At 32.2% G+C, this 27220-nt stretch overlaps 2 protein-coding genes and 1 pseudogene across 4 annotated transcripts; all 3 read right to left on the minus strand.

Annotated features, from left to right (window-relative positions):
• Nucleotides 1-293: 293 nt before the first annotated feature.
• LOC118063521 (protein TILLER ANGLE CONTROL 1) lies at nt 294-3246 on the minus strand. 3 transcript variants are annotated; one of them, XR_012169146.1, is made up of 6 exons: nt 3067-3246; nt 2871-2916; nt 1900-2525; nt 1663-1817; nt 648-903; nt 294-496 (listed from the first exon to the last, which is right to left on the minus strand). XR_012169146.1 is itself a non-coding variant. In XM_035077575.2 (5 exons), exons 1-4 carry the CDS (start codon nt 3214-3216, stop codon nt 1698-1700), a joined length of 942 nt encoding a protein of 313 aa, XP_034933466.1. In that variant the 5' UTR covers nt 3217-3246; the 3' UTR covers nt 294-496; nt 1663-1697. The 3 variants fall into 3 exon arrangements, 1 of the variants encoding a protein (XP_034933466.1); XR_012169147.1 differs by having other exon boundaries at nt 648-908; XM_035077575.2 differs by lacking the exon at nt 648-903.
• Nucleotides 3247-9794: 6548 nt separating this feature from the next.
• On the minus strand, nt 9795-11653 carry LOC118063434 (uncharacterized). The gene has a single exon (XM_035077462.2). It carries the CDS (start codon nt 11522-11524, stop codon nt 10136-10138), a length of 1389 nt encoding a protein of 462 aa, XP_034933353.1. The 5' UTR covers nt 11525-11653; the 3' UTR covers nt 9795-10135.
• Nucleotides 11654-18865: 7212 nt separating this feature from the next.
• LOC118063515 (uncharacterized) lies at nt 18866-19897 on the minus strand (annotated as a pseudogene).
• Between the last annotated feature and the right edge of the window lie 7323 nt (nt 19898-27220).

Below are 27220 nucleotides of genomic sequence, written 5' to 3' on the forward strand. Positions count from 1 at the left end.
TAAAAATAAAAAATACATCATTTTGATATATTTTTAAACAAAAATTATTTTAAAAAACATCTGCAACAACACTTTAAAACAGGAACAGAAGCTGAAATGAAGCAATGAGACAAAGGATGCCAAAAAAACAAGTGCTGAGCACTTCAGCCATGGTTAAAACATAAACTAACAAAATGGTTTGTTGATTTGGAAAAGGATAAAAACTTTAGAGACATGTGTTTGTCCCAAGTAATGTTCCTCTCCATCATCCAAATATATGCTTACTGTCACGCACAAGTTGCCAATTCAAGACATGCATCACAACGTCAAGATCCGTTAACAAATCAAAGCCTGTTAATGTGTTGAAAACCAAACATCCAACGTTCAGGAAATCCGAAAAAGTAAAAGAAAACCTGGAAAACACACATGCATACCCAACCATTGAAAAAAAAAAAAAAAAAAACCCAAATCCATTTCTCGCAAATTAGATCGTCACTGAGAGCTCATATGGTAGGACCTGCAACACAAGTAACGGTAAGTGAAATGATAGCATGTCACGTTGCAAATTGTTAAGACACAAGCAATTGCAATGCTACAAATCGTAATAATGTAATGATGGATTGTTTACGTAATACATGATGGAAATGTTGCCTGTGTGTATGCCCTACCTGTCTTTTGGCAAGCGTCGCTAGCCCAGTCAAGATATTATTACACTGGGCCAGAGGTGGACTCAATTTGAGAAGGAGAATTGTTTGATCAATGCCACTCACAACAAAGCTAATTGGAACGTTTTTATTTGACGGCTTCCTCATTGGATTTATGTCTAGAGAGTTTTCTTAGGAGGAACCCCATTACCCTAGTGATGATCGCTACCATAATGACAGGGACGCCAGCCTCATCTCTCTCCCGTCCACCCACCTTGACCTGACCTTGCATTCCACTAAGGTAAGTCCTAGTAGAACAGGTTATTCAGCACGTGCAAATTTAGATGACCAAGAAAATTTAGAAGATGCATCGTCGCTGTCGTGTTAATTGAAGCTCTGATACTGCGGTGCGTTTAGTATATGAACATAATATGCCAAGAACACAGCATACATAAGGCAGTATATGGTAGATCAGCCTGTGATTTATGTGGCGTGATTTTTTTATTGCTAAATGATATCAAATTACACAAAAAGATACAGAATCTGGGCCACTCTGAAAATGGAGATTAGGTCCCCTATCTAACAGAATTAGATAATCTGGTGGTCATGCTGTTAAAAACAATGTAGCCAATGATTGGGAGTTTAAGCATATTGTAATTATCTATTGTGCTAAAATGATTTATATACAACTTGACAGGTTAATTTTTGTAAGTCGTGTCTTGAAGTTAACATGATCATCTGTGCACAGATTCATTGGATGCATGTCACGTAATGCATACATGCCTTAATTATTTTGTCTTTATAGTTTAAATAGACATGAATGTGACGATTAAGCGAGCATGGATTAATTACTTAATTGATAAAATTATTTGACATTATTCTGTCAGATGAAAGAGCACTAATGATTTTGGCCTTCTATAGACACTAACAATCACACAATTGCTGATATTAGAGATATGAGAAAACCAAATAGTTTTTTGATACTTCAAACCTTTTTTTTTTTTTTTTTGCTGGGAAAGAATAGGCAGAGAACGAGTACCTGATGGGGCTTGAAGCAGAGAAACAGATTTGGATTTATTTATTTCCCTTGCTAATATGAACATCCATAATGCCAGACTTATTTTGATTGTCTGTTTTATTTCCCTTCCAATCAAATTCTGGGTGAATTTTTCTCTTCAACATTCTCCTCATCAACTGAAAATCACAGAATTAATTAATTGTTACTTAAATATACCTTGAAGAAAAGTGTGTCACTCCATGAGATGAGTATACTTACTTGGTTGAATTTCTTGATTGGACGTGAATCCTCTACAACGTGAGGACGTATGAGCTTCTTGGCAAAAGAGAGGCCACTCTTGGCACGAGCAACCGGCTTTTTATTCCCTGGTTCAGTCTCAACTTCAACAGAATCCGGCTTCCTTTTCATGTCAGAATCTTCCAAGAACAGTTCTGCCAGTGTTATTCTTTCTCCTTTGTTTTTTCTTTGTTCATGCTCAGCGATGGTAGTAGAGTTGGTTATGACATCATAATGCAGAGAATCTGATCCAATTTCCTCAAAACTGTGGTCAAATGTTGTATATACCAAAGGGTTCACTTCTTCATCTTCAACATTGTCATCATAATAATAATCATCATCAACTGAGTATTGTTCTATTTCCCTTTCTTCTTCTTTTCCTTCGTCTTCCTCCTCCTCTTGACCTTCTTCGTCACTTTCCAAAATGAAATACTGATCATTTTGTTGGTTAAAAGGTATTAAAGGGTCAAGACCTAAGGTGCCAATTGTCAAAATTCCATCTTTCCAACCATCAAGCACATCCACCAGGGCTACTTGTTTCAGCAATGCTTGCTTGTCAGCCTCTTTTGTAATGGATTCAGCCTTCTTCACATTTCCAGCGAGCCCATCTGTTCAAAACAATTCCCTCATCCGTTTAACTGAGACAATTATATAAACAACACTTAACAAGTGTGGTACAAAGTAATAATAGTAAATAATAATTTTAATTTTAATGCTTTTGCTCAGCAGAACAAGTCGCCCTAAACGAAGTGTTGATAATGATTGTTTTGTAACTCAAACTTGATAAAAATAGTAGGCAAACTAAAATCAACAAGGCACTCATATATTAAGGACACAATGATTATAATACAAAAAAAGCATAAGATCGAGCCAATGGGACTTTTCTACCATTTAAAAATTCATTTTGTTCTAATATATTAGTTTAGACGGCGACTCAATCACGAATATCAAACCTTTGATGGTGCCATGATGAAACCTCCTCTGCACCCAGTTGAAGATCTGTTTGCAAGAAACAAAAATGTTAGTAACCAAAAGATCATCACAAGAAAAGGTGTAGAGAGTGAGAGTAGACGATCAGCGGCCTGGCCATAAAAAGGCATCAAAATACATTTAAGGTGAGAAATTCTGATAACGTTCTCTACTTCTAACCTTCATGCTCATCACAACAAGTTCTTGGCGAGGGAATTGGGACAGAGGAAATGTCAAAGTGAGGGAAATGATTTTGGAGAAAGAATTAAAAAGCTGTGTCCAAGAGTAGTGGGCCCTAGTATATAGCCTGTGTTTTAGGGTGCATGGCATGTTTGAGGATCGACAATGTTAGGTCTTTGTGACATGTTCGACGTGTCAAAATTTTCGAAGTGATGTCCATTGTCTAGAAAATGTATCCCTCTTTGTTGCATGTTAGCAACAGATACAGAGGTCTAGCAAAGGGCTTCCAATTCTTTCACCAACTCTACCTAGTCTCTTTTGCCTTGTTAACATCTCAACCTCGTCTTCTTGATCTGTCTTCTCTTTAGCTATCCAGTAAACTTGTTGATACTTGCCAGCTGCTATTAAGAAACTGAAGTGAGGAATGAGTCGTGCGTTTGTGCCCTGTTGTAAATGTGAGCTCGTCCGAGGAAAATAGTTGGTCAAGTAACTATTCCACTGTATTGTTTTAAGGTAATAACTAGTAACGGCTGGGGTAATGATCAATTTAGGGAAATGCTTTCTTTTTTAGTCATCAAGTTCAAACCTAAAACCAGCAATTGATTTGTCGAGGTGGTGAAAGCGGCCTCTATCCTAGAAAGAATTAGAGCATAAGTTCAATCTCCCGGAAACATATTTATTAGGAGGGGTTTCATCTTCATGTTTCCGGTCCGAAGAGAGATTAGTCTCGTGCTAACTAGGCTTGGAATACCCTTGGTTAGACCCCAAAAAAAAAAAAGAGTCCAAACCTAAAAGATAAACCTCTCATAAATCTCACTTATCATGAAGTTGATCCACATGGAAAGGTGGAGTTTACCAAATTAGAGAAGTGAATTTAGTTTTGGTAAATTACATATATATGGTGAGATGGTGAGATTTTTAACACATTAGAGGGGCTCTCTTTTCCCATGTGAGAGTTCAGTCACTGTAGTATTCAGGATGATGTCTAGCGGGAAATACGGTACCACTTTTCTTTGCCTTTGTATTTACCTTTTCGCCTTTGTCTCTTATGAAAGATTTTTTTTTTTTTAAGTGGGTATTCTTACCATTCATATATATCTTGATTAATTATATGAATTTTAAGATTAATATTCACATAAGTTTTTAATAATTTTAAGATTTATAAAATTTAAATCCGATATATAATTTTTAAGGAATAAATATAAAACTTAATATCAGTTGAGCTACTTGTATCAAACGTTTCTTTGAATTGAAAAGAGGAGAAACTCATGTTCCGCGAGGACAGATATAGAATAACACGACTCCAGAAATTACGCTTTCGCATGGATGGAGCAAATGTCATTGTAAGTAAAAGAACAGTCTCCTTAAACTCCCTTTCTCGCCGCTTCACTTTCCACCACCCTATCCAACACCGCAGTCAACTAGCTCTTTTGTTTCTATTATCTAGAGTGGGTGACACCTATATTAATTGGAAATTCACTTAACATTTTCCCAAGCAATCGCCGTCATGCTATAAACATAGAGAGATTAAGTCAGTTCAAAGTACTCTGTACAGAAGAGACTAGCAGCAGGGGGGGGGGTTGCCATGGTGTAACCCAATAGAGAAAAAAAAGAAGCTGCAGTGATATCTATGATTTATGAAGACGAAAGTATCTTTGGACACAAAAATATCTCTTATCCAACGGGCAGTAGACGACACCCCTCTCTCCATCGGAGCAAGGCATTTCATAGGTGGGAAAATTAAGTTAGGCCTCCGATTGCACAAATAATTAAATATCCTTTTTGCAACGCCCAAAAATTGCAAAACTTCTTGTCCGTAAGGGCCTAGGAAAGTTGAAAGAAACAGTTGGATTCAGCTGTGCCAATCTGGAAGGCTGGAAAGCTAGAAATACAGACACAATTGCAATGCTTGTGCTTCTAAGTTTATGCAGTCCTACTGTGTCATAGCCCCAGTTGGGCTTCCACATGGGAGCTGCGACTCTGCCCAGTCATCCAAGCGGACCGGATGAGAACTGTAACTACCCATGACTGATGTTGACTCAATTAGACGATATACAATGATGTCCGAATGCTAGTCAAATCTCAATAATTTCAGCCCACATGTTTTCTTACTCGTAGAAGCCCCTATCTTTATACCCTTTTAACTCCTTAATTTTGAATTAAATTCCTCATCTCAAATCCGATAAAGGTGACGTGTCACATACTTCATAGAATCATACTTAAATCTTTATTATTCTCTTAAGCGGGCGCACTTAAGTATTAGGTGGGCTGTTGCCCATGTGAAAAAATTAATGCCAATCTAATATGTCAATAGTTCCAATCAATAAGAAAGTAACCCATGCTTTTCGTCCCAAATAAAATACCAAGAGAAGCAAGCAAAGGGGCTACCACTATAAGTGCACAAAGTTAGTCATAAGGAAACCTCCAAATTATTTCTAACCTCCGACTCATTAAACTTTGATGGCTTGCTTGCTTGTTTTGTTTAGCTTGTTTTTTTCGTGGTGTTATTCTTTTAATTTTGTCATAAAAAATCTAATAACCCACTTTTTCTTTGTTTTTTTACATAAAACCTAATATAAATAATTAATTGGTTGTTTTTCTTTGTTTTTTTTTTTACTAAAACCTAACACAAATAATTAATTGGTTGTTTTCTTTTGTCTTTTGAATAAAACTTAAACATAAATAATTAATTTTGTGAGAATCAGATTTACATGCTTTCCAAGTAACCTGAAATTTTAGTTTTTTTCTTCTCAATAATATACCGAGAGCTACAAAGATATAAATTTATTAGGAAAGAATTTACAAACCCTGATTTTTTATTTTAAATTCAATATTTTACATTCATTACAATAGACTGTATCCTAAAAATTTAATAGTTTGAATATATTAAGTTTTTTTAATACTTTAATGAGTCTTAATTTATAGGTTATGATTCGCTAAATACCTTGTTAAATGCATTGTCTTAATTTGTGTAGAGTAGAAGGAAACGTGATCAAATTGTTTAATCATAGTTTCTCTTTCATGTTTTTTTTTAATGAATCATTTTGGACCATATTTTTTCAATTTTTAAAACCACTTCAAGCCAAGCTAACATGAATTTGAGTTGAGCTTGAACAAGCCAAGGTTATACACAACAACCATAATTGAAGTTACGGGGACACAACAAAAAATAAACACATGAAAAAACATGACAAGAGGGTTGTGAGATTCGAATTTAGACTCATGAAAAAAAATAAACACATGAAAAAATAATTTACTAGTTAATTATTTCAAAATTAAGTTTCTCAAATCTCTCCGTAATCTGTGTTACTATTCTATCCTTGTATATTCTGTATTTCATGAATATTCTATTGTGACATTAGTATCTTTTCATCTTGCATCTGATTTTTCTCATTCTTTTTGCTTGAATAGGTTATAAATTATAATGAAAAATCAAGAAAGTAAAAGAGGAAAAACTATGTTTTATTCTTTAAACTAAGTGAACAAATATCAACTAGTAAAGGAAGATGATTTCTTAATGAATTTTATGATGATTTATATTGAATGAAAGCTTGATGAAAATATTAATTCAAATTCTGTCATAAATGAATTTTTTTCTATAAAATATCGAAAGGTGCAACTTTAATTAGTGTAATTTATTTTTATTTTTATTTTTTTTTTATTTTTATTTTTATGTACTTTAAATTTTATTTTATTTTATTTTATTTTTTAGTTTTTATATTATGTATTTAGATTAAAATTTTATTGTTAACTTAATAAATTTATATATATAAATTAATGATTGATCTTAAAATATAATTTATATATATTTATAATATAATCCAGGAATGAAAAAATTCTTAGCTCCGTCCTTATATATGTATACGTATGCAATTTACATACGCGTCTCATTGGAATAGCTCCATTTGCTTAATTCTACGCCCTGCTCTGTTTTTCAAATAATAAAACAAACCAGTACTTCTCTGCCTTTTATATGGCGACAAGTGGAGGAGCTAGAGGCTAGCTAGATCCTCATGGGCATACCATACATTCAGAAAGGACGACTTTTTTTCCACGTAAGCATAGTAGCAAAAATTATTTTCCAAACTTTATTAAAATGTTACATGTACATACATATACATACATACGCTATCTATGTCAACGCGCAAACAAAATCTTCAAAAGCTCTGTAAGTCATTAATAGCAGTGCAATTGGAGAGGGCTCTCCAATTAATGAAAAGCGTCAGATGCATAGGAATGTCTGCAAGTGCCTATGCTTTTAATATTCGATGTTCAGCGGTTAAAAGAAATTGTTCTTTTTCTCTGTATTCTAAGTTCAAACCTCATCGTGCATGTCTGTCACCACCGCGGTGCTTTACATGCTCACTGGATTTGCAGGATGTTCAATGAGCCGTGAGATTAGTCGTGGTGCACGCAAACTGGGCTGAACACTTATATAAATAAAATAAAATAAAATAAAAAAAATATTCGAGGCTCAATCAGATAATTATAAGTTTGGACATTTTATTCTAGGAAGATATATCTACCTTTTTGGCTTCTTCTTTTTTTCATTTATTTTCTTAAGAAACAAAAAAACTTTATTTATTATACAGCATATGCAAAGTAAAGCGTGTTTTTTTTATAATAAAAAAAAATAACACAATAAACAAAATATAGGAAATAACACAATTAAAATATATTTTAAAAAAATAACATAATTTAATAAGTCAAGTCTCTAACAGAGATAATATTAAAAGCTAATTTAAAATTTGAATAAGGATAAGTGGATAACTCTTTTTACTTGTTGTCTTTATATAAGAAAGGAACACTAATTATTGTATTGTAAAGTTTGCACAAGAACACACACTATAAGAATGGAACGCATCGATGGAATATTCTATCAACATGTAAACATCATTTCATCAATTTATATAGCCGATGGATTTAACAATAGGAAAACATAATTGAAAAAAGTAATTTGTAATTTTTCATCAATTTATTAGCTATCCATTGCTATTTATATCAGTAATTTGTAATGCCGAAGAAAATAACAATGGAATATTGACATTGAAAAAATAAAATGCACCGACTAGTTTTCATAAGCTATTCCATTAATAATTAAATTATTAATAAAATATTTCTTTATTAATTCTGTTGAAAAAATCTAAAAATTGTTGACGAAATCCCAAGATTGGCGATAAAATTTATGTTATTAATTCCATCAAAAAGTTTTATAACTTTTTTAATGAAATACCGTCTATATTGCACCTGAGCTAGCCCAGGTGGCTATAACCATGCACGTACTGCTTGAACGAAGCGTAAAATTGTCTAGTCCAGCTGTCCAGGCTCATAGAGGCCCCCAAGTTCGCGTTCTCAGTCAGGTCTAAACATGAGACTCGACATTTTTGGATGTAGGAAGCCCTGTGAGGAGCCTCTGCAGCCTGATTAGACATTATAGATTCTTATGGACCCGGTTAGAGTCTAACCTGGGCAACGCTCAACCTATCTTGATTTGAGCCCATGCCCAATCCAATTCTACTCTGGTTTTCTTTTTCATACTGTTTCAAACAAAGTTCCCAGACGATCACTTGTGGTTGTGTCCGCGCTTTTGGAATGATGCATGCAGCGTTGTATTGTAGCCAAGCATCGGCATCCACGACAATGTTTGAATCCCATAGTAGCGCCTATATCACTAGGCGGTGCGTTCAACCAAATTCTCTCTGGTTTGATGCTGATAATTTTTTTTTATTTTTTTTTCCTTTCATTCTCAATTTTCATCTATGTCCCTACAAAGTTTCAAGGTAAAATAACTTAACTCATAAAAATCATGATTCAAGTTATTAAATTAAGATAATTTAATAGAAAAATAAATCAGAAAAAAACCACAAAAACTCATTAAAAAAACAACAATATTGAATGATGAATTCAAAAAAGAAAATAAGTAATAAAACAAAAAAGAACGTTAATGTATGTTAGCTTTTCAAAATCCCATGATCCAATTCATTAGACCAAAGGTATTATACATGGGCAAACCACGTGACCTAATCCCCAACCAATTAAATATTGACGAATCAAATATTGATGAATGATGTTGGGGGAAAAATTCAATTATAAAAAGGATCCAAAACTGAAAATAACAATAAAAAAAGATAAAAATTAAAATAAAAAATAAATTAAAGGACAACAACAAATTTTTGATCGAATTGGGAAGTTAAAAAGAAAAATCACTTTAACAAAAGGATTAAAAAAAAACCAGAAAAATAAGGACCAAATTGAAAAAAAAAAATATATCATAAATTTAGATTGAAGGATTAAATTGAAGACAAATAAAAATTGTACAAAAAAGTTACGAAAAAAAAATTAAAAATTAGAAGAATAAGAACCAAATTGAAAAAAATTAATATGCATGCATATACTTAGTCCTTATAAAAGCTTAAAGTTGTCATATTTTAAGGTAAATTTTATTTCTGAGTTTTTTTATTCTTTATATTTTGGTGGCTAAAGAAAAGAGGGAAAAAAAATGAAGTTTTTGGTTACTTTGATATTTTGAATAAGAGAATAATTTTATATAACATCTTACAATCTCTTACTTTTTTTTTTTAATGAATTTTCATGATCATCGTTCTCATAAAGTAGATTTAATTTTGTATAACATCTTGCAATTCATCAGAAAAGAAAAGAAATCAAGTTTTTTTTAGCCTTTCAACTTCCAAGTTCGTTTGTGAGGAATTTGAATAGCAAGGCAAAGATAGAGAAATGTTTGGTAAATTCATTAAGTAAAACTGTCATACAATAGGAATTGACAAATGGATGCAAATCCAAAATAATATAAAGCAAACTTGCTGACTTATTGGATACCCACTTGCATATATGCATACATATATTTTAGGTTGACCTCTACCAAAGGCAAGGCAATGGACTAACTTCCATTGTAATCCACAAGAAGTGGAACACAACAATGAAGAATAAGAATCCATGCCTTTTTCTTCTCATCACTCGATTACTTATATTTATTCTCACGGTATATAATATTGTAGACCAAATGAAGACATTAAATCACAACTTCTTTGTTTCTTTCTTTATTATTTTTTTAACTCTGGTTGCCATTGCCATGGTCCTTGACATGGAATGCAGCAGCACCAGCAGGTTTTCGAGAGAGAGCAACGTGCACCCCAGGATCATGATGGCTGCATGAAGAATTGTAAACGATTGAATTGTTAACACCTTGCACATTACTGTTCATAAATGCACTCAAAGGAGATGGCCCCATTGCTTTTCCACTTGGGTTCTTGTCCTTCTTCTTGCTGTTGCCTTCCTCGCTACTGCTGCTGTCACTGCCTTCACTTTTAGGATTACCCTTCTTGTGGAGAAAATGAGAAGTTCCTTCAAAAACCTGTTTCTTGGGAGAACGGATTACTTCCATGAAAGCACCTTTGTTTTCACCGGCAATTGTAATTACCTTCATGCCAACATCCTCAGAATCTGAAGAATTCTTCTTGCGGTTACCTTTCTCCTTTGTTTGAACATCTTTAGTAGTTTCTTGCTTTGCAAGACGAGCGATGCCAGAGCTGAGACTCTCTGCAAAGTCCCTCTGTGAATCGCGCGCCACCTTAGGCTTCTCAAACGTCTTTTGAACCAACACAGTTTTTTGCTCTGCCACTAATGGAATCTTGGGTTCAAGATCTGCATAAGATTTTACTTGGGAAGATGGAAGTGTTAGAGGAGAAGGTGGTGGAGCGGTGGGCTTAGGCTTTGGTGATTGAGGTGGGGTTTGAACTGCTGGCTTGATGGTTCTTGGAGATGGTCCAGGGCTAGGCACACGAGTTGCATTGGTGGTTACAGCTTTAGTAGCTGGAGAATTTTGCACTGAGGATGTGACTGTCACTGACTTAGAGGCATAAGAAGTTGGCACTGAGGATGTGGTTGTCACTGGCTTAGGGGCAGGAGAAGTTGGCACTGAGGATATGGTGGTCACAGGCTTAGTGGCAGGAGAAGTTGGCACTGAGGATGTGGTGGTCACAGGCTTAGTGGCAGGAGAAGTTGGCACTGAGGATGTGGTGGTCACAGGCTTAGTGGCAGGAGAGGTTGGAACCGAAGAGGAAGTTGCTGCTGGTTTGGGGGTTGGAGAAGGTGGAAGTGAAGAGGTGGTGAGTGGAAGCACCGGAGAAGTGGGCACTGAAGATGAAGGAGCAGGTGCCCTTGAAGCTGGAGATGTTGGTACTGACGCAACACCACCTGCAGCTCTTGCAACTGGAGATGTTGGAACTGAAGCAACACCGGAAACAGGTGGCACTGGTTCGGATGGGGGAGCAGCTACAGCCTGTGGTCCTGTCGCAGCAGGCCTAAATGCAGGTCGGGCAAGAGCTGGACGGGGTTGTGGAGGTGGTGGCTCTGGAGTTGGAGTTGTTGTAGGGGCAGTTGGCCGAGCTATTGATGGCAAACGGAACCATGGACGAGCAGGGGCAGGTTGGTTTGACATGTCGCGGAGAGTTTTCGGATTTTAGAACTTGACTAGATAAGAAACACAGGAATGAATACAAGTACATATGGTAAATGAATGTGCGTTGTTATTTATAGTTTTATGATTTTGTATGATCCATGAACCTTAAGCTAAGCTTGATATAGAAACAGAAAAAAGAGGGGAAATTAAAGGAAAACACCATGCGGAACCCACACCGTTGCATACAGAGAGATGAGAGAAGGAATAAGGGAAAGGCATCAGATTCAGAAAGCACTCGCCCACAATCCAAGATTGGTATCAACTACAGTCCTACAGAAACTTGGCTTTTCAGCCATGGTGGAATGACTTCTCTGGTCTCGTGGGGATCGTTGGATTGAATTGATGGGTAATTACTAAAAACAATACAGAGGTCGACGCTAGCCTGTTTTGCTTGCTAAACTGGTATTAGTCTACTTCATATGTTCATACATTAGTATTAGCATTCTAAAGAAAAAAATGGGCAGTCTCCTGCCATCATTTTCTAAAATGCTCCTTTCATTAAGCTAATAATTCGTAAAGAAACCCTAATCCACATTTTTCTAGACAAGTATTTAATTTGTACAAGAATCCACCTGAAGCATCGGCGGAGAAAAATTTATTGATCCTGGAAGTTTTTTGAGTTCTCAGTGCTGTTTGAATTTTTAGTGAACACAGAAGAAGATTCAGCTTCCAGCCTGTCCTCCAGAGGGAGGCTACCAAATACGTTATACCTCAGCAAACTTTTAATCGACACCATTATCATTGACTTTTTGGTGCATGGTTCTGCATTTTCTCCCACTTCTCTAGCAGAGTTCATATCAGCCGTCTCTTTCTAAACATGACAACGGCTGTCCACCGACATCGTATTCACTAATGTGCTAGAAAGCATATTATTGCATCTTCACTCTACTCTCCCTATTTCCGGCCCGTTCTTTTTTAAAGAACCACAAATTTTCAATATGCTCTGCTGTTAGCAACCGCAAAACATACTGTAATAAGATTCTTGAAATCCCTCAAAAAAATTTAGTACCGTAGCTGTCTGTGTCTTCATTTTCACTTTGCTTGCTAGATAGCCAGATTGTGATTCTTTCCTTCCTTTTTTTAGCTTTCTAAACTTTGTTTACCTTTACGACGCTTCAAGATTGCCCCTCCGTCTACGTAATTATGGGTGCGGAAATAGCTGAGAGAAGATGGAGAGAGGTAGCAATCAAATGATGGTGACTCAAGACACTCCAAAGTTCTCCATTGTTGAAAAAGAAAGGACAAGAACGCATAGAGGGTCCTGGGAATATCTACCCTGTCTCTTCATTGCTACTTGATAGTAACAAAGGTTTTAGGATCTTCATTTACAAGTCCCCTTCAAATATTATTTTAGTAGCATTGTAACTTCACAGGAGATGAGCAAATTTGTGGTTAAGTGAACACCAATGAAACATGTCGGAAGGGGATGTAAAATAGAATATCAAGCATAGATTCTTCTTTCGGAAATATTAATTAAGTATAAAATGGGTTTTTCACTGTCTAGAAGTGTAATGCTCATCCTCTCATGAATTATTTATTGTGGATGGATTGTATAAAATTTTTCATTTTTTGAATTTTATCATCAATTTTTTTTTAATGATTTATACTTGATTAAAGACTAATCGATTTTGATTTCTTATGAAAATATAAGCTTAAAAGCAAAAGGATCAAAATGAAAAAGACATCAAACATGGATATTCACAAAAGACACTTTAATCCTCTAACTTCAAAAATAATGCAGGTTATACAATTTGATACCTTAATATTTTTCAAATTTAATTTTGGTATAAAATTTCTTTTTTGTTATTTTTTTAGTTCCTGATAGAAAGAAAAAAGAGATGATCTTTGGATTCTGGTGATAGAAAAAAAAAATCATGTCGTTAACACCGATTTAGACCATCAAAATGGATTATATTTGTGTCAAAAGATTCCATTTTATAAGAGAAGTTCATATTATATGTTTTTTTAACCTTTAAAGTTCATGATAAAATAGATCACAACTCAAGTTAATTTTTTGTTTTTTGGGTTGAATTTTTTGGGTTTTATTAGGTCATATATAGATTTATCACGGTTTTTAATATATTTTAAGGTGTTTTAAGTAACAAATAGGTAGAAAAGAGAGTTTTCAGGTAAAAAAATTGCCTCAATTTTCTAGTCATCATAGTAGCCAGAATCTGGGCAAATCACAATACATGTTGTCTATTTTTTTTTTTCAAAAACAATTGAGGCAAATGATATCCCTAGTTGAAAAAAGAAATATATCATGCAGGTCTGTCAAGGTAGCTAGGGGTGAGCAAAAAAACCAAAAAACCGAAAAAACCAAAAAAATCGAGAAAAAAATAACCAAAAAAGCCGAACCGAAAAAAAAAATCAATTAATTTTTTTCAAAAAATTTTCGGTTTGATTCGGTTTCGATTTCAGAAACCAGAAACCAGAAAAACCCCAACCGAACCGAACCGGTTCAGTTTAAGGGGTACTATAAATACGAAAAAAAAATCGTGTTATTTTTCTTAACCCTAGCATCCATACTCCAGCCGTCCTTGTCCTTGCTCTTGAGCCGCTCCCTTAACTCACAATTCACAATTTCAAATCGAAATCAATCCTTCTTTATCTATTGGAGCACAACTAGCCCCCACCATCTTTGATTCTTCATCTTTAAACACCAGCTAACCACATCCCTCTCCCACCATCTTTGATTCTTCATCTTCAAACACCAGCCAACCACATCCCTCTCCTACCATCTTCATCTCCCTGATGTAATAACATTAGGCTCACCACTACGTACCAGTGCTAATTAAATTAATATCCGCTTGACTGGTGTCCCTCCATCTTCATCTCTTATCTCTAAACTTTTCTCACAACCCCCCCCCCTCAACATCTTCATCTCTCTCAACCTTTCTTTAAGGCTTTAAGCACAATTTTTTTGTTCTTTTCTTTAAGCATAATCGACTAAGCTCATGGATTTACAACCAAATAGCAGTTCTGGAGCCTCCCTCTCTTCAATCTTTATCTCTTAATTTTTGTCCCTGTTTATTTTTTTATTTTATTTTTGTAGATCTGTTATGTATTCATTTTCTATATTTATTTACAAGAATGTTGATTTGCCATTCATGTTGCGATTACTGTAATGGATGTTGTGATAAATATTTTTTTCAAATTTTCATTTGAATCTTATTCTTTTTGGCTTCATGATTCAGAAAACCTGCTTGATATGCTTGGCCAAGATGAAATCGGTTTTTTCTGGTTTTTCTTTTTAATTAACCGAACTGAATCGAATCGAAAATGCTCGGTTTGAACCGGTTTCGGTTTTGATTTATAAATAAATCGGTTTGGTTAGTTTTTTTGGTGAAAACCGGATCGAACCGGAAATGCTCACCCCTAAAGACAGCCCATATGTGAGCCCTCACAAAATGAGCTTGGTCCAAAATCAATGCATGTCAATTCAATTCTAGAATCCGCGTGTACTAATCTAATTACCAGGCATTGAGCTTGGTCTTTGCTCTTTTTTTTATTTTAATTTTTTTTATGGTTTTTTCTTTAATTTTTTAAAATTTATATTTAGATTATTACCCATTCTTTCCTTTATTTTGTTTAGGGAGCATTAAAAAAAAACTATTTTTTGTTTTTGTTGTGCATTTAAATTTAAAGAGTTTTTTTATTCATCTATAATTTTTATTTTATTTTTGTATGGATGAACTTTATTTTTTAAAATAAGAAAAATTATATTTTCAGACAATATTTATAATATGTGTAGCCTTACAAAATATTTTTTTTCTTTTATTTTATTCGATCAATTTAATTTATGTTTCTATTTTTATTATCGTTTACTTGAATAAAAAAAAATTATCTTAATAAATAAATTTAGCAAACATAATCGGGTAAATATTTTATCTTTCAAGATTAAATATTTTAATCTATACTTGTATTTTAATTTTTTAATTTTTATTTTTAGGTATTGTTAATGACTTTTTATTTATTATTTGCACATATAATTCTCGATTTATTTGATTATATATATGCATAAAAATTCTTGATTTGAACTTAAATCTCTTAAATAATATAAATGCGTTGAAAAAATCTGTATATATAATTTTTTATAAGAAATAAAAATATCTGACCCACTAAAAAGCATAGGTCATATAACTAATAGAAACTAGAAGGGGTAAATGTTTTACTATAGTTTTTTTTATCATAGTTTTACTATAGTGCACGTCTGGTTAAGAAAAATTTAGTATTTTATCATTTATAAATTATTATTTAATGTTAAAAGGTGGGTTCTACATGCAAATCATGTGGACATGCGTGGGAATGCCCACTCTTTTTTATATGGCAGAGCATGTGGCCAATAGATATAAAGTTTTACACCAACGTCTGTTTTTATTTCTTTCTTTTTATCTCTCTTTGTCAAATTGAGCATCTTCCCCTGTATAATTCTCAAGGTAGCTATTTGATTTTATTTTTCTTTTAGATTTGATCCTTATTATTTTTTTGTTATTTTTTTTATTTTAAATAATCCATAAAATTAGAATTTTCTTTCAATTTAATCCTCCTTTGAATTTTTTACCTTTTAGATATAGTCATCATTCTTTTGAATGTGATTTTTTTTTTGTTTATAGTCATTCTCTTAATTGAATTATTTTTCTAATAGCATCCCTCAATATTTTATTTTATTTTATTTTATATTATATTTGGTCCTTATTTTATTAATCTGTAATTTTTTTAATCTTTTTTTATTAGAACTTTCTTTTTCAATTTTATCTCTCAGCATTTTATTTATCAGGATTTTATTAACCTGGAATTTTATTCCATGATGTTTTTTGGGTTTGCCTTCTATAAAATGATTCTGATCTTAGGATTGGATCACAAGTTTGAAAGATTGGACCTGGTTGGCTTAGATTTTTTTTTTTTCAGGTTTTTTTTTACAATTAATTTTTTTATTTTATTTTTTTATAAGATTATCTTAATCTTATGTTCCAAGTCAAGAGTTTTGCATGTTAACCTAGCTTGACCATGCTCAATTTTGTTTTTTTTTGTTTTTTTTAATTTATTTGTTGTTTTTTCCCTCATATTATCCAATTGTACGAGGTTATTAAATCTAATAACTCTAAGATTTCTCTTTCTTTTTTAAAAGCATTTTCTTCACCTAAACATTGAAAAAAAATTTTGGTCCGGCTCGCACCACACTACAGCCACCAATCTAGTTTAATCTGAATTAAATAGCAAAAAGTAAAAATAAAAATCATTACATCAGACTTTATTAACTCAAGGCGAAGGTGTGATGTGATCCATAGCAGCCACTATAATCTTGGTATGCAAATCCAATAAATCATTTTTTCTCGGAGACATTCCATCCACCATTTCAGTGTGGAGGGACATTTCTTTACATTTATCAGATTTATTTTCGTTTGAATCCCGAGGTTTGGAAATCTAATGAATAAGTTTTGGGTGGGAGTAGGTGCATTACATACAGGACACGAGTAGAGAGGTTGAATCAAGGATTCCGAGGGAGTGGTTGAGGCTGAATATATCGCTTCGGTATCTTAAGTGAAGCATGTCACGTTAATACAAGATTTTAAGTTACCAGTGGCAGCCTCATCGGAAATGATTCCGGCTGTATATCTTAGACCATCTTTCATATTTATATGACTTGTAATGTCCATTATGCTGCATGGTTTCCTGCCCTGCATAATGAATGATCTTTTCCTTCTTGTGTTATTGTAGACAATCTAGCACGTTATCCTTGCGAGGTTTCTTGCTCTGGAAAATGATCTGATCTCTAATGCGTCTTGTAAACTATTAGATAATAATATAAATTATATTTTAAAATTTTACCTAACAGTTTAAGCTATTAGATGAAGATGGTTTTTTGACATGGTATCAAAGCTTTAATGATCAAGTGATCACAAATTCGAATCTCACAACCCCCATTTATTTGGTAAAAATTAAGCACATGATAATGTGGATCTATGAAAGTTTCAAGTCCAAAGGGTTTTTATTTGAGGGGGTGTATTAGAGAATAATATAAATTATATCCTAGAACCTTATCTAACAGCTTAAGCTATTAGGTTGAGATGGTTCTTTGACATAAACAAGATAGCATTTTACGTATTCCTCTAGCAACATCTCTTCAGAACACATAAGCTGACTTATTTGTTAAGGCTATGTGAGCTAACAGGTCCAAAAGGGAACTGATCCGAATGTGAAAATGAGATTACGGAAGTACACAAGAAAGCAATCAAAGAATCAGATGATCTGCTGGTGGGGTAGCTAGTTTCTTTTAATTGTATGTCATAGAACAAGGGAGAGAATTAGCTTAAAGGGAGAGGGAAGAGATTGCAGTCAACTGTAATCTTGTGCTGCTGCCGTGTATTAGTCTAACTCTCAATTCCTTCAAACAGAAAGTAATTCTTCACTGTTATTCAGGACTGCAACTTTTCCATAAATTTCAAAATTACTTCATGTAAAGTTGATTAAAAAAACAGAAAAGGCAAAAGCGTAGCCTGAGAGAAGAATGATGCAATTGCATATGAACTGAGCTAGTACTTTTGACATTCTTTTGCCAAACATTAGTCAGTACCTAGAGAAGAGACTTAATTGGTATGGTTTCTGTTGAATTTACAGCACTGTGCAAATGCTTTTTCTTACAAACTGAGGAGCATCTAATGCGTTGTGATGTAGTTCATGCTGCTTTACCTTATATACTAGCGACAAGAATACAGACAATCACAGTGGAAGAAAATGAAAAAATCTCAAGTGCAGATTATACAAATGACCTGATATAAAGGCAGAAAATATACCTGCTTGGTTTGTGAGAAAGCTCACCCCCTGGTTTGCTATGATTCAAGGCCATTTAGTGAATTCAAACACTTTGAGAACCATGTCAATTCCATTGGGGATTTGCCACAAGAACAGAACAACGTTAATTGCATTCAACGCAATGTGAAGGTTTCTGGCTGTTTCATTCCCTTTCTGCATTGCAGGTACAATTAATGTCTGTGCTACAATTAAGAGAATTTGGTAGTGATGAAAGTAGAGAATGCACACCAATTTCTTCTCTCGTGGCATTGCATTCGTGATTCATTCTATCAAATATATCTAAATCATATCACTTCATGCTATGCCAAAAATATCATTAGGTATCTATAGAAATTAAAAAAAATATATACATATAAAGAAAGAAAGAAAGAATAGTAAAATGTAGCATTTTCTTAGAAAATTGCAATCCTCAAACTGTCAGACATATTTTCTTCTCTAATGACTCCCTTTAATAGTAACTCACTGCAGGAATTCTGAATCGCTACAATTATAACTGTTCCTTTTTCAAGCCTGTGGACCTGCCTCTGTGAGTTGCTGAATTTTGAGTTCAACAGGAGATGGTGCAGATTCCACAGGTGTGCCTTCAGGAGTAACTGGGGTAGGTTTCACTTGCTTTTTAAGTTCATTGATCTCATTCTGCACGCATGGTCCTAACACACAAAGTGTAGAAAAATAAACCAGCCATCATAATGCGATGGATGAGTGCAAATGACCTTCCCTCCAGTATCTCAAACTCTCCACCAACAGCCTGCAGTCCAATCCAAATATATATATAAAAAATCCTCAAAAGAAAGTTTGTGGATGTTTTCATAAGCTGATAAAATTAGATCTGGAGGACTTGATAGTCTCAGTGATATCTACAAGAAAACACTCCAAAGTTTAAGTCAATATATTATTTGTACAAGTGATGGGGGAATGGGGAAATGAGTATTATCTTAGTTTAAATATTCCTTGAGCCGTATTTAAGTATTATATTAGACTTATATTATGTTAGACTTGAAAGCATTTTTCTTGCACGTGTCACCGGCCCACTAAGTCCTCTAGATTTAATTTTATCAGTCCAAGAAAAGCGACTCTAATCTTTTTCTTGATGATTTTTTGGCAGCCTCATAAGAATCGGTCAGCAATTCTTTCCAGAAAATGAAAAACCAGAACAAAAGAGCAAATTTTTAAAACTTCTTTATGATGGGATTGCCTTTGTTTCTATAAAAGAAAGGTAATGTGAGTAATGCAAGTGAAAGAGAAGCTGAACTTAGATGCCGGATTGTTTCAGTGAAGAGCTTGTGTGGGTTATGCGAGTCCTTTTTGCAGACATCTGATTTTGATGAGTTAGAAGAAGGAAGACGCAGTTTTACGTGCGTGGATAAATGGAGTGTTATTCGTTCAAGCAAGACTTGGAAATTTTAGAAGGCGGAGTGTGATAGCCACGCTCTCCTCTGTTTCTTGGCTAGGGCAAGAGAGGATCACAGCCCACAGGGTACACCTAAAGACTTTATGTCGTCTGGGATATTCCAAGGTTTGAGGCCTGTTGGCCATGGTGAGCTATTGTGAAATCCCCATCGTCACTTAAGCTTCGAATCTTATTTTCATTGGACCAAATCCTCATATTTCCTGGCTTATTGCCTCGATCCTCTTTTCAAGTCGAGAGATGAAATCTGCAGTTCCCAAAACAAAAGGTGGAATTCTAGATATTCACTTGAATTACATATGGATTATTTTTCATGTCATCATCACAAAATTAAATCTAGATAACGAGTATAAGAAAATAAACTTGATGTATATACTATTTTATTTTTGGCGTGAATGGTTATATCCCAAGCTAGAATTTGAAAGTAATTACTCTAATTCTTAAAACCTGACCTTGTAAGAAATTAGTTTTGATGGTGAAAGGTGTTGATACTAGAATTTCTATTATCCAACATATTTGCAGGACACGAAGGAAATGGTGAAATTAAAAAAATATTTGATTATCATTCTGAAATATAAAAAAAAAATTAAAAACAAAAACATGTTTAGTTGAATAAATAAAAATAAAATTATGATAATTTATGTAATTTTAAAATATAATATATACACGACTGATGTTATTTTTATCTTTATTGTCAACATCGGTCCTATTTCAAGGTTCTATTACAAGATGGAATTGGAATTGGCATTTAAAATGATATATCTTCACAAGATTACCATACATCTTGTCCTTCGTTCACCCAACTTGCGTTTAGGAGGCATAAGAAGATAGGAGGAGAGAGCTAGCTTCGCCATGGACTCGGTCGTGTCGGACCACCGTCCAACTTTCCCGCCAAATCAAGATGGATCAAAAGCAAGAACTTAAAGGAGATGCTCAGATGCCAGCAAGACATAACACTACTGGTCAAGGAAAAAGACAGGAAGTTTCATCTGAAATAGGTGGTAGCTTGATGAAAATGGTGTCCTTTGGGGTTTGCAAAGGATGCAAGAATTGGTTTGCTTTGCAAGAGGGCTGCGACTAAAGCAGCACTGTTGACAAAGCGTCAGCCGGAAGAATAATTAGATGACATATGAAGTTCATGCACTCTTGGAGGGGTGAGATCCCACGGGGCCTCCAGCCCATCTAAGGATCCAAGATCCAAAAAACAAATCTCAAAAAAAAAAAAAAAACCCATTGTCACGGTTATATTCCAATAAAAAAATTCCAAATTACAGCTTTGAAAAAAAACCTTCAAAGGTGACATTTGAATTCCAGAAATAAAAAAGTTTGGAATGAAAAAGGATAAAAAGGGGATAAATAATGAAAAATTAAAATGACATTCTAATTAAGGTGATTCAAGCAAACGGGTAGTTGGAGCTATGTTTCGTGTTGGATCAAATTTTTTCAAACATAAAAAAGAATAAATTTAAGGTAATCCTAGAGTTTATAAAAAAACCAAAAAAATTAAGACTCCTATTATTGAGTCAATTGAATTTAATAAGCTTGGTTAATTTATTAATATTAAAAAAAGCAATTTTAATTTAATAATATGAAAAATGATGCCAACCCAAACAAATCTTCTAAACCTAAGTTAATCACTCAAATTTGTGATCCAAGAAATCCTAGACTCAACCTCTACAAAGAAGCCCAATTCCCAATCAAAATAATATTAAAAGATGAAATGAAAGAAAAAAATTAAAAAAATTTATCAAAGAAAAAAATAACAATTAAAAGAATGAGGATCAAACCCGATAGGAAAAAAAATTGAGGATGAAATCGTAAAAAAAAAATCAATTATAAAAATCACCTCAATTAGAAAAATAGCAATCAAAAGAATATGTATAGAATTTAAGAGATGAAAAAAAATTAAAAAAATGATGAAATTGAAAATAATTTTAAAAATGAAATAATTTATTCAAATAAAAAAAAATGCAACTAAAAGAACATGGACTAAACCTGAGAAAAAAAACAAATTGAAAGGATGTTCTGAAGTTTTTGAAGGGTAGCGTGCAATTTGAGGAGGAAAGAGAGGGAAAAAAAATTCCAATCGACACCAAATTAGCTGGGCTTACAATACATACATCACCTAGAGAGACATGCATTACCGAGAAAAATCAAAAAATACCATGGAAGATCTTTTGGCCACTATAAACCACCACATGCACTACTTAAAGATGGCAGGGAGGCTCACACGCTTGTGTGGATGTTCCACACGACAACTATTTCTATTTTGTTTATTATATTAATTAAAATATCAATTTATCTTTAAGCTAACTTGATAATAACAAAAAAAAAACAATGAGCAAGTACAAAAAAGGTCAAAGTCCTTTTTATAATTTATGAATCTAAGGATAGCATGGTAATTTTATTTTACTTTGAAAAGAGGAATTCTAAAAAAGCCCTTATAAGGTTGTTGAATTTTTAATGAATCTCATGAAAAGATTTATTTACCCCCAAGACTAGTTTATTGACTTTCTTAATTAAGGAAAAAAATAATAATGTCTTTGTTTCAAACCACAATAAATTACATCTTGTATGGTAGTTTATCCACAACAATTAAACTCTCTCTCTCTCTCCATCCATCCATCCATCCATCTATCATTGTTATTTTTTTTTTTAATTTAATCTCTATCAATTAAATGAAACCATATTCTATTTTTATTTTTATTCTTGCTCTATATGATAAATTGGAAATAAAACTTTCATTTTATTTTCATTCTATTCATTGTTACCAAACTATACACTAAAGTTCTTTAAAATACTTTCTTTTAATTTATAAATGAATTACATATAAAAGAAGATTTAAGAATTAATATAAAAATAATCAAACAAAAATTATATATGCTGATTAATACATTCGAGAATGTGAGTAAAGTTCATTAATAAAATAGTACGGCAGAAACTAATAAAAAAAAAGTTATTAAACTTGAAGCTCAAACAAACCGAAATATTAATTTAACTTGATATTAAAAATAATTAATTCATATAGGTTCCGATTCTACTATACTAAAATTAATAAGATATTTTAAAGTTTTTTTTTTTTTTTCATTCCAATATTAGATGTGATTTGCATGTAGTTATTACGAATATTTCGGCAGAAAATATGATGCCACAAAATATTGTGATACACTATAAAAATGGATGGTCCAGCTGAAGGAACAAGCACCACAGATTCGTAGAAGGTTGGATTTCTTTTTTTTTTTTTTTTCACTTGGAACATCAACTTCATCGATTTATAAGCATTTTTCTTGAGACTCGTGCAGATATTGCTCTGGGAAAATTGATTAAATTGTGATCGAGGCGCAAACAAGATCTTTAAATTGGTAGATAATAACAAATGGTGTGTGGCTAGTGGCTACAACAAGCTTTCATGTGGCAAAGCCCCTTTCCTCGAACTCCATCTGTGGCAAAGAAGATTTAACTTTTCGTAGACGCATCTGGTTTACATCATGCAAAAACATTTTATACTGAAAATTAGTTATTGTTTATTTTTAGATGTTTTAAAAAAAATTGAAATTTTTTTATTTTTTTTCTTTGTTTTAAATTAATATATTTTCGATGTTTTCTAATCATTTTAATGTATTAATATCAAAAATAATTTTTAAATAATAATAAAATTATTATTTTGATACAATTTCGAGTAAAAAATATTTTAAAAAGCAATTGTAAGCACACTATTATGACTATTATGATGGAAGAGTTTATACATATGGGATTTTTATATATTTTTGTTATTCATTATCATCTCTCTTACAAGTTTCGGATGAATAATCTTCTTCAATGACATATCCATGCTTAAGTATTGATTTCATTGGATTGCATTTATAGAATGCATTAGATTGGTAATTAAGGGCGACGTTCTGAGTTGGATAAAAATAATTAACATAGAAAACGCATCTAGTTGTTGTTAACTTTTCCTAGTAGAAAAAAAAAAATTATACAAAGAAGAAGTTGATTTGAAGTGACATGATCAACTTGGTAAATCAAAAAATAATTTGAACAATCAGTAAAAATATAGTTTGATTTACAAGTATTCAAGATAATATTTTTTAAAACAATATTACGATAACAACATAATAAATTAACTAAGGTCAACTTAGTTAACTTGTTAAATTTACGATTTTTATCATGAAATTATAATAACCACATATAAAGTAAATAAAAATAAATTATAAAATTTAAATTTTAATTAATTCAATGTTAAAAGATGAAATTGAAAAAAATATCAATTTAAAAAAATCAAAAAAATAACCCAAGTTAACCCGAATTAACCTATAAAACTCAAGACTTTACTTATTAAACCATGATAACTCTATAAGAATTAAATATAAATAAATTATGAAATTTAATTTTCATCAAATCCAATATTAAATAATAAAATTAAAAAAAATAATTAAAAAAATATAGAAATATCAATTAAAACCTAAGTTGAGTTTGACAATTATGGATATCAGTTGATGCTTTGTTGTGATGTGTACTGATTGTATTCTAATGTCTTCTTTGTATAATGGCAGTTTTCCTAGTTGTGAACCACAAGGTATGATATTTTGTAGGAGTTAGTGGACAAAAGAATTAATAAAATCAACCTCCATCTTTATGAGAAAAATACAAACAAACGCATGGCGGATTTAATTTACCAAAAGAACGATCATTTGTGCCTGAAAAAAACTGTCGGTTTATGCTTAGCCCATCATCAACTAATTGGGCCAATAAATCCAAAGCATAGCGATTGCTTAGCTAAAAGCTTATTAATTAATTAAGCTTGGTTGGGAAAAGTGTTCTATTTTGGTACTCAATTTTTTTTAGAATTTTTTTTTATTTTAAACTTATTTTTTATTTTCAATTTTATTTTTTATTGGGTTTACTAGGTATTGGACTCCATAATTTTTTTTGAATTGTTTTTTATTAAATTATTTTGATTTCATGACTCGAGTCACATGTTTTGTAGGTTATTCATGTTGACTCGGTCATTTGTTTAATTAAAATTTTTTTCAACTTTATCCCTAAACATTGGGTTGATTAAGAATTGTATTTTATAATTGTTTTCTGATTTGGTTTCTATGAGGTTATCATGTTCTCATGATTTGAAGTACGAATTTTGTGAGTTAGTCGTTTTGATTTTGGTCATTTTATTATCCTTTTTTAATTAACTTTTCTCTCAACTTCATCTTTCAACATTAGATTTATTGGAAATTGGGCTTCAAATTTCTTTTTTGATTTGCTTTTTTTATGGTGTTATCAAGGTCTCATGACTCTGGTTGTGAGTTTTGTAGGCAAGATAGGTTGACTCTGATATTTTTATTAACTTTTTTTTAACTGGGTATAACTTTTTCAATTTTATTTTTCAACATTGGGTTGACTAGGAATTGGACTTTTTTTATTTGCTTTCTATAGGATTATCCCGATCTCTTGACTTAAGTTTGATATATTATCTCGGGTTGACTCTGGTCATATTGCTGTTCTTTTTTAGTTTTTTTTTTCAATTTCATCCTTTAATATTAGGTTCATTGAGAATTAGGTTTCGTAATTTATTTTGATTTGTATTCTATAAGATTATCAGAATCTCATAACATTGGTAATGAATTTAACAAGTTAACCTGAGTTGATCTGAATTAATGTAATTAATATGTTGTCGTTTCAATATTTCAAAATGATATAGTTTTGATTTTTATTAAGTTAAACTACATTTGTATCGTTTGTTCTGATTGTTTTTAGATATAACAAGTCAACCAGGTCATATTAGATCAATCTTTATATAGTTTATTTTTATTTGTTTTTACTAAAAAACACATCAATAATATCTTGATTTTTTTTATGTTAAATTTATTTTTACCCAATTGCGGCATAGCATAAGCATAAGCAATAATCTAGTATAATCCAATATTAATAACTCATCTTTCATTTAAAATCCCATAAAAATATTTATGAAGCAACCAAACCCCCCGGCTAGTTTATTTCACGCACTATTGTTACGGGATGTATTAAAATATTTTGAAATGTAAAAATAATATTTAGATTGTTAAAAGTTGTATGGCACTATTATTAAATTCAATATAACAGTTAAAATTTAAAAATCTCATACCTAACTTTTTAGGTAACCTAAGTTTTAAACTATATCACATGTGAATTGTCTTAATCTAACTTTATCAACTGAGCATGTTCAGATAAAATAAATAAAAATAATCAAGTTAATTCTAATCAACTCAGTAAACCATGACTCGAGTTATAAACTTAACTCAATCATATTATTTTTTTTATATGTTAAAAAATATAAAAATCAATGTATCATCAGTTTAATATTGAATAATAAAATTAAATAAAAAATTCACATTTAAGATTAAATTTTAAAAAATAAAAATAAAAAAAAGACCAAAATAAAATCAAATAACCTTTTACAACAAAGCCTAGATAGATAAGTTTGAGTGAATTTCTAGGTCTCAGCCCATATATATTTTATTTTATTTTATTTTATTGGCCTATGTGACTTTAAGGTATCGTCCCACATGTCAGCAAACTAAACTATGATACAAAGTTGAAATAAAACGAGTAAAGAAATATATTAACATGTTAAGTGTTTACATGGACGGATAAACCTCTTTTAGTTGTGTTTATAATTATAATAATATGGCATGACTGCCTCCAAGACTTTTTCAGTAGCCATCTCTCACTAATTGGCAACAAATTGTAACGACATGCCATCATACATACGAGATGTTAGGCACCTTTACGAGGTTACATCATAGTAACGACATGCCATCGGAACACTTGATAGCATACTATAAAAAAGTAGATTGATAATCTAGTTGCACAGACAGACTAAACCACTAAAACGATAATCTAGTTGGACAGACAGACTAAACCACTAAAATCATGAGTGGTTTCGAAAGTTCAAACCACCAGTACCAGCCAACTTTCGTAAAGTAGATGTGGCTCAAAACAAACAGCGCTTGCTTTTATACCACTAGGCACTACCTGGTCCTTGATGGTCCTCAGTTTTCATATTCCTTGAATTGTTGGAGGCATCTCTGCTTGTATGGTTGAAAGAAAAATCAATAGATTTGGATATCGGATAAAAGATTTAGAGAAAAAAAAAAAATCAATATATATATGTGTGTGTCTAATGGTATTTGGGTATTTGATATTTGGTCCTATGTAACATAAATGATTTTTATTGTTATTTTTTAAATTAATTAATTAAAATTTTTAAATTAATTAATCAAATAATTATGCATATCACATCCTGCTAGGTTGTTCAAATAATTAGAACGAAAAGTTGCATTTTAAACTCCACAAATATATTGATATGAAAAGGGGTGTCACTATATTTTACAGACATATTGGACTTAAAAAAATATTGTTTTTTTTTATATATAAATGTCAGTTTGATGAATTAATTAAAAAATAATCTTCTT

This window comes from Populus alba, chromosome 2 (assembly GCF_005239225.2).
Source record: "Populus alba chromosome 2, ASM523922v2, whole genome shotgun sequence".
NCBI classification, from domain to species: Eukaryota; Viridiplantae; Streptophyta; class Magnoliopsida; order Malpighiales; family Salicaceae; genus Populus; species Populus alba.

What these genes read in the sequence shown, in the direction of transcription:
- LOC118063521 (XM_035077575.2), bottom strand. Translation starts at nt 3,216, where the DNA reads ATGCCATGCACCCTAAAACACAGGCTATATACTAGGGCCCACTACTCT. An exon ending in TTGTTGTGATGAGCATGAAG is followed by an intron (nt 2,917 to 3,066) that starts GTTAGAAGTAGA and finishes TCTTGCAAACAG; the next exon opens with ATCTTCAACTGGGTGCAGAG. An exon ending in TCATCATGGCACCATCAAAG is followed by an intron (nt 2,526 to 2,870) that starts GTTTGATATTCG and finishes TGTTTTGAACAG; the next exon opens with ATGGGCTCGCTGGAAATGTG.
- LOC118063434 (XM_035077462.2), bottom strand. Translation starts at nt 11,524, where the DNA reads ATGTCAAACCAACCTGCCCCTGCTCGTCCATGGTTCCGTTTGCCATCA.